At 51.0% G+C, this 12,187-nt stretch overlaps 1 protein-coding gene across 9 annotated transcripts in view; it reads right to left on the bottom strand.

Annotated features, from left to right (window-relative positions):
• The window catches only part of SUN1 (Sad1 and UNC84 domain containing 1), a 56,101-nt gene that overhangs the window by 26,189 nt on the left and 17,725 nt on the right, over window positions 1-12,187 (bottom strand). For 8 of the 9 annotated variants that reach the window (XM_037995286.2, XM_037995285.2, XM_008018906.3 and 5 more), the window contains 4 exons: window positions 6,612-6,800; window positions 5,008-5,192; window positions 3,966-3,992; window positions 3,671-3,850 (listed from right to left, as the gene is read on the bottom strand). In XM_037995286.2, coding sequence (XP_037851214.2) covers window positions 3,671-3,850; window positions 3,966-3,992; window positions 5,008-5,192; window positions 6,612-6,727 — 508 coding nt within the window. In that variant the 5' untranslated portion in view covers window positions 6,728-6,800. Of the gene's footprint in view, window positions 1-3,670; window positions 3,851-3,965; window positions 3,993-5,007; window positions 5,193-6,611; window positions 6,801-12,187 lie in introns of those variants that run through there. The other variant, XM_037995294.2, reaches the window with a different exon arrangement.

Raw genomic sequence — 12,187 nt, forward strand, 5'->3', positions numbered from 1 at the left:
ATGGACACCAAAGATAATCATTTGGGGAACAGCCCAGCTGGTGGTGGACAGGGGACTCTGGAGAGGGGCTGCGGGGAAACCCCCGGGGGACTGTGGAGAGGGGCCTGCGGGGTAACCCCCGGGGGACCCCGGAGAGGGGCTGTGGGGTAACCCCTGGGGAAGGCCGCCAGCTCCGCTGCCGCACTGGCAATCATCTAGAGTCCCCGAGCCGCGGCCACTTCACTCCAATGCTGTTTACACGTATACTACCACGCTCAGATACTGCCAAACAGCCATTTGCTTCATGGCCTCTGACCCGCCAGCTTAAGAACGGGACACCGGAGCACCGGAATCACCTCCAGAATCACCTCCTTTGCTATTTATTATTTTTATTCTTAATATTTTTTTTAGAGACAGGGTCTTTCTCTGTCGCCTAGCAGTGGGATGATCATAGCCCACTGCAGCCTTGAACTCCGGGCCTAAGTGATCCTCCTGCCTCAGCCTCCTGAGTAGCTGGGAGTACAGGCACATGCCATCATGCCCAGCTAATTTGTTTCTGCTTTTTTAGAGATAGGATCTTGCTATGTTACAGCCCAAGCTGGTCCCAAACTCCAGGCCTCATGTGATCCTCCCACCTTTGCCTCCCAAAGATCTGGGATTACAGGCATAAGCCACAGTGTCCAGCCTATTTTTTAATTTATTGATTTGAGACAGGTCTCACTCTTGCCCAGGCTGAAGTGCTGGGGTACGATCTCAGCTCACTGTAGCCTTGACCTCCTGGGCTCAAGCGATCCTCCTGCCTCAGACTCCCAAGTAGCTGGGACTGCAGGCATGAGCCACCTCTCACTTCAGAAGATACAATGTGTATTGGGTGGGGCACGGTGGCTCACGCCTGTAAACCCAGCACTTTGGGAGGTCAAGGCGGGTGAATCACGAGGTCAGGAGTTCAAGACCAGCCTGGCCAACATGGTGAAACCCCAACTCTACTAAAAATACAAAAATTAGCCGGGCGTGGTGGAACGCGCCTGTAGTCCCAGTTACTCGGGAGGCTGAGGCAGGGGAACTGATTGAAACCGGGAGGTGGAGGCTGCAGTGAGCTGAGATCACATCACTGTACTCCAGCCTGGGCAACAGAGCAAGACTCTGTCTCAAAAAAAAAAAAAAAAAAAAAAAACCATACAGGCATCAATTAACATATAAAATGAAAACAAAGGCTAAACTGTGCATACACCGTGATGGCATTTAAGGAAAAACAAAGCCAAAACTGCACGGTTCTGCAGGTGCGTAAGAGAATCCCAGGACAGTCATGCAACACTGGGGAGGCTGACTACTCCCAACCCGTACATTTTAATGGCTAATTTCATGTTATCTGAATTTTACCGCATTTTAAAAAGTGTAAGAATTCCCATTCAGCTATTATCATTAGCCGTGGTTCCCCCAGGAGGAGATGGATAGGGTGGGGGGAAAGGACTTACTTTATCTGTACTACTGAAAGACTTTACAGAATTACAATACATACATGAAAACAAAAATAAACAAAGTGTGGAGAGAAAATTTATACTTGAAGAAAGCCATACTTATTTTAAGTAAATATGATTATGCAACCAATTCACGCAATCTGACTGTAAGTACGTAGAGAGGAAATTTCTGGAAGTGTGTTTTTTTTCTGGTGTGGCAGCTTGTAGGTGATTTTTATTTTCTTCTTTGTGCCTGATTTTCCAGTGTTCTTTGATAAACATATTTTACTCTAATACAGGGTGAACACTAATGTGGGCCGCACAAGTCCTGGCCTTCATCTGAGAGGGCGAGGCAAGTGTGAAGCCCAGAAGCCCTGCGGGAAGGACGGGGCTTGTTTTCTCCCCCAAAACACCCAAGATCAACATCTGTGGGGAACGCCACGAGACCGACGTCTGCGGGCAGGTACCATGAGTTTCCGGAAGCTACAATCCACACCACACCAACGCCTTTTCCATCTAAAGACACAATCAAGTGCACGGCTAAGCTTGGGCCCTGATCCCCAAAATTCTGTCAGTTATAAACACACATTTACTACAACACGCCTAGGGAGGCCTTCGGAAGACAGCACAGTTTGGTAGCTTCTCTCAATTATCTGTGAACCTCCTTATTCTGCCATAGTAGAGTGTATGGAATGTGCTTTTATTCTGAGAAAAATGTTATGTTCAGCCTATCAATGGCATGCTTCAAAACACAGCCTCAGTAAACCCTGAACACAGGGAATCCTTGTGCGTGTTGCATAAGCTATGCGAGGGCTCACGTGCAGCACCGCACGGGCCGTGGGGTGCCAAGTGCTCATGGAGGCAGGCAGCTAACGGGGAACACCTGGGTCAGACACCTGGGCTCGGCTCCAGGCTCCCCCACCTGCCTGCGAGCCTCCTGAGCTGGCTGAGCCCCAGTTTGCTTGTCGGTAAAAAGGGGGCTGCCGTGACCACCACGAACAGTGCCTGGCGCAGAGTGGGTGCTCAGTGGTGCTGGTCCACATGGAGGAACCCAAGCGGGCACCGTGCACAGTGCCGTGAGGGAAACCCACGTGCCGCCCTGCTCCCGCCACCTTTCCCGGCCCCTTTCACACTTTCTTACTGTGCGGCATTAACGCTAGCAGTGTCCGTAATACCACAGCAGACACAACCACAAGTGAGGGCCACAAAGACAAGCTGGTAAAAACAAGATGCTAGAACTCTTAGGGCGGAAGCCTTCATCCTGTTGCCATCCTTCATTATGTCCGGTCATTTGAATAATACGGGACGAACGTCCCACATCCTGGCCATAGCTAGGCTTGGAGTGGATAAGACAGACCCGGCCCTGCACTCCTGAGGCTTCCAGCACCTCCAAGCACAGCAGAACGAGGGCTTCAAAGGACAAGGCGCCAAGGGCTGGAGAACGAGGCAGCACCCGACCCGGCCGAGGGTCCCAGCCTCTTCCTGCCGCAGGTGAGAGAGATCCTAGGCCAGGCAATAATGAAAGGCACAGACTCCCAGCCCCTCAGGGCATCGCAGTCCTGCCTGGAAGCCGGAAAGGGGCCTGTGGCTCTGTCTCTCCTGCAGACCTGGGAGGGGGCCCCCGCAGGGACGCCCACACTCTTTCCCAGTCGCCACTGAGGGAAGCCCATGGACAGAGGTTGTCCACGTCAGGGGGTTCCCTGCAATGACTGCTGCTGTCCCAGAATAAACCAGAGCCACGTGTCCTTCCCAGACCCAGATGTTCTCCGAAGGCCCCTCCATCACCATAAGCACGGGGCACCAACCATGGGCAATGGTTTCCTGACAGGAACACTGGCATAAACGCTTCACAGGACCGACCAGAGCAACGTCCCAAAGCCATTCCTTCAGCACGTGTGAACATCCACGCTGCTTTATAAAAATCAGGGTGTGCATCTGGAACTGATTTAGTTTTAATAGTTTCGTTTACACAGAAACTTTCTTTTGCTCATGTCAAGTCCAAATTTATAGAATTTCAAATACTTTTAGGTACAAAATTACTAGCCACATAAAACGTAAGCGGAAAGAGGACAGGCAGGATGACGCAGATCTGGGGCGTACTTCGTACTTCTTACACTTCCAAGGGGTGATTTTAAGTCTCCAAGACAAACACTGCAGACACTGAGGCTTGTAGAAAGGAAATACTAAATTTGGACAACACATCTTTCTTTGAGTTTTAAAGGACTGAGACTTACGTTTTTGATTCCTGTCCCTAGAATAAACTCTCGACACGGGCCCGGGGGCCGCGGGGTGCGCCGTGAGCACATCCTTGCGCTCGGAGAGCACGCTGCAGTTGCTGCAGGAGAAGCCGTTGTGTGTGGTGGCGGCGGCAGCTCCCAAGTCCCCGTTTCCCTGAAGGGCAGCTTTATTTCCACCTAAAGTTTTCAAACAGTAGATGGTAGATGGAACCTGTTTATCACAGTCTGCAGATACTTAACTAAAACTTCTATTTTGAAAAGTGTATGAAAGTAAAAGGACGAAAATAATTACCTTTAAGATCACCATCATCGTCAAGACCTAAAAAAAAAAAAAAAACACACACATTTTTGTTTTTGAGCTCAACTTATCAAATAAGAACAAAACCCATTTTAAAAATGTAAAGGTTACAATGGTTAATAAATCAGCATATGGCACTGGTCACGGTTCATTTCCTAAAATGCCTCCAGATAGATGCAAATAGCATCTTCTGACTGAAGGTGAAAACTTGTCTTTGGAGAAAATACAGAGAGACGGCAGCACACACAGCACCTGGCCTAAGGAGGGAAGCAGAACATGAGGGAAAGAGGGGAATGCCCATCATCTCACAGCTTGCTCACAGTGAGGCACAAGCCTCAGCAGCAGATGCCTCTCCACTGCCTGGTCACCACTCTCACTAGCTGAGCAAAACAGAACAAACACGAATACCAAGTCTTCTCAAAATTAGCGCACACGATCTCTGGAACTAATCTGGATCTTCTAATTGTCTCAAATGGGCCAACCAGAACATAAACTGAACGAAGATGAGCGGCTGGGCATCCCTTACCACGCTTCCCTCTCCTTGCACAGCCTTGGGACCCCACGCTCTCCCCAGCCAGGCTGTGGCTCCCACTGCCCAGACCCCACGTCAGCCAAGTCTGAGTGAAGTGCCTCAGTCTGCAGCATTCTCTAACAACTCTCTAACCCTGGCTGCTTCATTGCTTACAGCTTTCTTGGAAACACACTGGTACGTTTTTGGACTTTGTTCAAACATTCTACAAAAGTAATGCATTTATAAAAACAGAGTTATAAGATTACTACCTGCTGCTTAATCTCCCCATTACAACTAGTCACTATACGTTAGCATAACCCAATGACAACCTGACAAGGCGCACATGGAAGCAGCTTCCAAGGAGCGTCCTGATCAAATTTGAGGACAAGCCTGAAACCTAACTGATGCTCCTCCCAACCAGTCATGCAGCAAACCGACAACCTGGCCGCGGCCTCCCTCGCCCCAGCACAATCTGAGAGACACCCCAACCGTAGGCGGGGCGATCTGCATCTCCCAGGGACTCACCCCAGAAGTGGTCCACTGTGGTCTGTTCACGAATCCAAGACTCATCCAGTACAGGAGGCCGTCGAGTCACAGCATCCTGCAGGCCGTCAGTGCCGCTGTGGCTGACGCCAGAGGACGTGACCTGCCTTGACACGTGGTTGATACTAAAAGTTGATTTGTTTGTGCTTCGGCGCTGTTTCGCTGTTCTAAGAAGAAAAAAGACAGCAAGTTTATAGATCTTTTCTAGAAAATACAAAATGATTACATTTGACCAACACAAACTCTTCATCTGGGAATAAACACAGCATTTTAAGGCAGGCCCTTTTCTTATGCCTTTTCCGCTGTAATGAATCAACTGTTAATATAAAAAAGGAATTTTTAAGCTGGGATCCAAGAACTCCCTCTAAAATTATAAACACAAAATAGTTTCCAGGTTATTTTGGGCACCAAAGTGGTTAAAAGCTAAAATAAACTAAAAATAAAAAAGGCCTGAAAATAAAAAAACTGTGATTTATAAATGTAATCCTCCCCTTTTCTAAAAGCGATTTCTAAGTTGCTGGTAAAGATGGAATTGCATTAAGTACAGCAAGAATAGGTGGTCACAGGCCGGGCGTGGTGGCTCACGCCTGTCATCCCAGCACTTTGGGAGGCCAGGGCAGGCGGATGACCTGAGGTCAGGAGTTTAAGACCAGCCTGACTAACATGGAGAAACCCTGTCTCTACTAAAAATACAAAAATAGCTGGGCGTGGTGGTGGACGCCTGTAATCCTAGCTACTTGGAAGGCTGAGGCGGGAGAATCACTTGAACCGGGGAGGTGGAAGTTGTGGTGAGCCGAGATAGTGCCATTGCACTCCAGCCTGGGGAACAACAGCGAAACTCGGTCTCCAAAAAAAAAAAAAAAAAAAAAAAAAGGCAGGGTGCGGTGGCTCATGCCTGTAATCCCAGCAATTTGGGAGGCCAAGGTGGGCAGATCACAAGGTCAGGAGATTGAGACTATCCTGGCTAACACAGTAAAACCCCGTCTCTACTAAAAATACAAAAAAAAAAAATTAGCCAGGCATGGTGGTGGGTGCCTGTAGTCCCAGTTACTCGGGAGGCTGAGGCAAGAGAATGGCGTGAACCCGGGAGGCGGAGCTTGCAGTGAGCCAAGACTGCGCCACTGCACTCCAGCCTGGGCGAGAGAGAGACTCCATCTCAAAAAAAAAAAAAAAGAAAAGAAAAAAGAATGAACTGGACATGGAGATCGTCCACAACACCATGTGTAATCTGTAAGATTCCTTCCTCCTTAAACATGCGGTAGGACAGCTGTGGCTCAACTCCCACCACAGGACCACGAGCTTCCAGACCTGAGGGCTGGCACGGCACTGGAGTGCACCAGCGAAGAGAACCTGAAACATGAACGGCAGAACATCAATACTAAACAACCCACGTAGATTCCAGAGTTCCTTTCAGTCTTTATTTACAGCAACACTGCCACTTTATATGGCGGGTGTGTCTGTACACGCGTGCACACACACATCCTTACGCTCAAGAGACAGGGTGTGGCTTTACAGACCAAAAAGTATGGAAGCTCAGTTTTAACTGGTGTTAGAGATCAGACAGACAGCAAGAGGGCAATGCTCACCTGGCCGCTCGGTTCTTGAGGGAGACAGCACTGCTGGCACCGCCATCGGCACCCACAGCCTCACCATCCCCCAGGGTACATGCTGTCGTGGCCAGGCGCAAACTACGGCGGGACATCCGTGGAGAATCAAATACAGGGTCCAATTTGTGCTCGGTCTCAAAATCCAGGGCATCTGAAGAATAACTGGAACTAGAAAGAAAAAAACTAATCAGAGATAAAGCAGTGCTTATAGCCCCCATTCTGAAACAAAATGAACAAATCATAAACTGAGAGTGCAATGTATTGTGGATTTTCAAGAGCAACTATTACTGGGTGCCAACCTCACTCTAAAGCAAACGTATGGTGGCAGAGGTCAGCCAGCATCGGCTCCTGACATCTGCCCCAGCCACTCTCCCTTCACATCAGACGTAGGTCAGCACATTCCCAGATGCTGGGACCTAGCGTCTACAACTCACCCTAAGAACTGCTTGAGGGCATATGCTAGAGCCCTGAGCCCCCACCTACGTCCTCGCTATAAACACATCAGTGTGTGTTTCCCAGTCAACTCTACGCGGACATAAGATTTAATCCAATACATCAGTGCATATAAAATGAATCCACGCAGGAGAGGAGGCCAAGTGACCGAGTCGTCAATGCTCCCCTTCTAAATTTAGAATTTATCTAAAGGCTTGAGACAAATTTAAAACTGCTTTGAGCCTGTGACCAAAAGAAAGGCACTTCCAATACCTTCCATATAATTATTGAATTAATGTAATTAAATAAAAAGATGAGCCAGGCACGGGGTTCACGCCTGCAATCCCAGCACTTTGGGAGGCCTAGACAGGAGGATTGCGTGAGCCTGGGAGTGAGGCTGCAGTGAGCTATGACTGTGCCACTGCACTCCAGCCTGGGTAGCAGAGCAAGACCCTGTCATACATTCATGACCAACAGTAAGTTAATATGAACTGCTTCGAGTTGCCACACACAATTTAAGAAGAGGTTCTTTAATTCAGAGGCTGAGGTGGGGACGAGAGAGAGACTGCACTAAGCTATGCTGAACGCTGATGATGGGTATGAAGCTAGACAGAATTTCAGTATCATCTCAAGCAGGGTTTGTTTCTAGCAGAATATTTTACACAATTGTGATGCTAGTTTAAAAAAACAATCTGATTTCAAATCAGAACTTGTCATGTAGATATGGACCAAGACAATTACGACTTTCAATTCATCTGTTAACCTCTCTGACTTCTACCCTCTCACCACCACACTCAGCCTCTTAATCTAATTACTGGGTGTGAAGTCGAGATGAGATCCCTGCTTTCCAACACAAACTGGGAACACTTGCTGGTTTGGATAGAAAGGGCGCTGGTGAGGAAGCCGTGTGGAAGGACCCTCACGGCAGTGCTGTCACAGCAGCAAGACATGGGGACGCCACCTGCAGGGGAACGGGCACGGGGACGCCGCCCACGGAGGAACGGGCACGGGGACGCCACCCACGGAGGAACGGGCACGGGGACGCCGCCCGCAGGGGAACGGGCACGGGGACGCCGCCCGCAGGGCAACAGGCACAGGGACGCCACCCACGGAGGAACGGGCATAGGGACGCCACCCACAGGGGAACGGGCAGACAAACCAGGGCACATTCCAACTACACAATGCTGCAGGGCCATGAGAACACAAGGAGACCTGTACATGGTCACAGAAAGACTTCCAGGTACACTGGTCGACAAAAAAACCCTAGCACCATCCTATCTATGTTAGAATAAACGACAAAATACCACCACGTACCCATCCACACACAGGCGTGTAAAAGCATGAGAGGATCTTCACGCTGGCTACCACAGCCAGTCAGAGCATCTTCACCCTGAGCTGTACCGCACCAGACTCCTCATCAAGGTAAGGCAGCCATGCTTAAAAGTCAGGGAGGGAAGAGACGAGGGGAAAGGAAGAAGGGCGGGAGGGACCGGGAATTCCACGGCTTTGAGTTCAAAGACTAAAATTTCAAGTCCCAACAGAAAGCAGGCACCCAAGTGAGGAAAGCTCCTGAGTCTCAGCCCTTCAACCACAGCATCAGGTGAGCTCAGGGTCCCTTCCAGCCCCCCTCATCACGGCATCAGATAAGCTCAGGGTCCCTTCCAGCCCCTCTCATCCACAGCATCAGGTGAGCTCAGGGTCCCTTCCAGTCCCAGCACCCACGATTCCATCAGCATCACAGCTCAGGTGCAGTTCAGGAATGTCACAAGCCACCTCTGCTCGCCAGCCTAGGCTGTCAACCCAGCCACCATCCGTATCACGATTCCTACAGACAGGTGTGCCCAGGGCCCTGCAGGAGGACACCAGCGTCCAGGGGAGACAAGAGGACACGGATGCTGGCCCAGCACCATCCCAGGACACAACGCAGCCCAGTAGGCTACAGTATTACAGCACTTTATTACCTTTTCTACAATGTTTGGGGGAACACAAAATTTCAAATGGAGGTGTCCAGTCTAGGATTAGAGAGAATTAAGTGACAGAACAAGGAGACAGGACTGACGAAAACCCTGAAGATAACTTGGAGATCTCACCTGTAAGAACATCAGGTTTTAATGTCTTTCTCTCATTAGTTATGCACTGTTTTTCAAAAATGTGTTATTTAGATGTACTTTGTAGTTTGCCGGGCAGGTGCTGGACCCACAGCACCTGCCCAACAAAGGCACACAAGGTTAACTCAGCTCAGGTGTGCCGGACCGAAAGGTGCACAGTCCACGTGTCGGAGACTTCTGCGCTTCAGACCGCTGCTCACGGAGTGTGACGGCTGTGCCCTGACACCAACTCCAATCGCGGACCCCGGCCTGCCCCCGCACCTCCGGCCGCGGACCCCCGCCCGCCCCCGCACCTCCGGCCCCCGCACCTCCGGCCGCGGACCCCCGCCCGCCCCCGCACTTCCGGCCGCGGACCCCCGCCCGCCCCCGCTCTTCAGAGCCTCCGTGACCGGGGCCTCAGCTCACAAGGGTTCCCCAGGCTGCTGTCCCGCCGCCCCAGTGGCCTGGCACTCTCCCTGCCGGGACTGGGTGGGCCCGGATGCTCTCTCTCAAGCTCCCCCATGTTGCAGGTGCGAGTGCGTCATGATCTGCGGTCCCCAGGTCCTCAGGCCATCCATGTGTTGGGGGCCATGTGTGCCCAGCCCTCAGTGGCCTTTTCTGAGCCCCTCCATAGCCCCATGTCTGACGTCACCATCTCTTCCCTCCACCTCTCGGTCTCTGTCGGGCAGGCCCTGCGTTTTTCTTCCCAGAAAAGCCAGATGCCATCAGAAAACTGCCTCCTCCTCGACCCCGCCCATCCTTTCCCTCTGCAGGGGTTAACTGTATGTGTCAACTTGACTGGGCCTTGGGCGCTCAGATATTTGCTCCAACATTATTCTGAGTGTATCTGTGACGGTGTTTCTGGAGGACAGTAACATTCGAATCAAAATCAAAACACTGGGAAAGCAGACTGCCCTCCAATCAGCTGAAGGCCTGGACAGAACAGGAAGGCTTTAGTAAGGAGGAGATCCTCCTGCCGGACAGCCTGGAGCTGGAACACCAGCTGCTTCCTGCCCTCAGACTCAAAACGAACATCAGCTGTTCCAGGGTGTTGAGCCTGCCCACCTTCAAACTGAAACTATACTGTGGTTCTCTCTCCTGGGTCTCGGGCCTCTGGACTTGGCCTGGAACTCACACCATCGGCTGCTCTGAGTCTCCACTTGCCAACTCAACCTGAAGATCTTGGGCCTTGCCAGCCTCCATGAGCCAATTCCACATAATGAATCTCTTCCTATGAATGTACTCATACGTTCACTCATGTTCTACCCGGACGCACCCTTCCTGCCTGCTGCGATGGAAGAGGAATCCCGAGCCAAGCCTGCATGCTCTGGATGGAGTTTCTCCTGCCCTCCTCTCTCTGTAGGAGACCCTTCCTCGTTCTCCTACATCTTCAGCTTCTCTCTACTGGCTCCTGACCACCAGCATCTAGACACACGCTTGGCTCACCCCATGGTAAAAAACAAACAACTTCCACTCAGAGCCAGGCCTCTCCACCTCCCCCAGCAGCCCACTGGTGGTAGCGCCGGCCAGTCTCCCCTCGCTCCTTGCCTGGTGGAGGCTCTGAAGCAGCTTCCGCCAGGCCTCCCGACCTCCATGGATGAGTCACCCCATCTTCCTGACCTACAGCAGCATCTGCCCCTGCTGGCAAGTCCCCCCTTCTGGAAACTCTCTTCTTCTGGCTTCCACAACCAATACCCCCGTGAGCGGCTGGATGGTGGGACCCTCATGTCTCCAGCGCCCCTGGATCTGAGCATGGGCAGCAGCACGTCAGGTCCGAGGGCTCCGGGAAGCATCCTCTGCTGACCCTGAAGCTCAAGGCCACCATCGCCGATGGCTGGGTTTCACGGCGGCTGGGTTCAGCTGCCATCAACAATCAGCCTCAGCGCTATCAGAGGAGACACGCCAGACAGCACAGACTCAAGACGGTGACAGGGAGCTACATCCCGTAACACCATCTGTCACAGAGTCACGCCAATAAAGAAATAAACCAAAAAATGACCGCACTTCCAGACGTAACTACCAGTTGACAAGAATTACAGATTGAGACTTCAGAGGGAAATCACCCAATGTAACATGAGGATCCTGTTTAGGCTAATTTTAAAAAAGTTAATTGTGAAAGAGAAAATTCAAGGATCTGGGATATTGGAACACTGACTAAATACATTAAGAATCCCTTTAAATGACTGGGATGATAGTGGTATTTGGGTTATTTTAAATATACCATTATCTTTTTTTTTTTTTTTTTGAGATGGAGTCTCGCTCTGTTGCCCAGGCTGGAGTGCAGTAGCACGATCTTGGCTCACTGCAAGCTCCACCTCCCAGGTTCACGCCATTCTCCTGCCTCAGCCTCGGTAGTAGCTGGGACTAAAGGCGCCTGCCACCATGACTGGCTAATTTTTTGTATTTTTAGTAGAGACGCGGTTTCACCGTGTTAGCCAGGATGGTCTCATCTCCTGACTTCATGATCCACCCGCCTCGGCCTCCCAAAGTGCTGGGATTACAGGCGTGAGCCACCATGCCCAGCCAAATATACCATTGTCTTTCAGAGACTGGCTTTAAATAATCCAGTGAAGTTCCAGGGGAACGTGGGAGGAAGTGTTCGGGCCCACCCTGTCCCAGCAGGGAGAGTGCCAGGCCACTGGTGCAGCAGGACAGCGGGCTTGAAACCCGTGAGCTGAAGCACTGGTCACAGAGGCTCCAAAGTGCTAGGTGGGGGCGGAAAACCCGCATGCATCACTGTCGAAGCCAGTCACCGGCAAATAGGCTTGTCACTGTTCTCTCAATGTGCATATTGTCATTTTCCAAAAGAGAAAAAAAAATTATTTTATTTATTTTTTTGCGATGGAGTCCCACACCATCTCCCAGGCTGAACTGCAGTGGTGCAATCTCGGCTCACTGCAACCCCCACCTCCCAGGTTCAAGCGATTCTCCTGCCTCAGCCTCCTGAGTAGCTGGGATTATAGGCACGCGCCACCACGCCCAGCTAATTTTTGTATTTTTAGTAGACACGGGGTTTCACCACGTTGGTCAGGCTGG

Source organism: Chlorocebus sabaeus, chromosome 28, assembly GCF_047675955.1.
Source record: "Chlorocebus sabaeus isolate Y175 chromosome 28, mChlSab1.0.hap1, whole genome shotgun sequence".
In the NCBI taxonomy this organism is placed as follows: domain Eukaryota; kingdom Metazoa; phylum Chordata; class Mammalia; order Primates; family Cercopithecidae; genus Chlorocebus; species Chlorocebus sabaeus.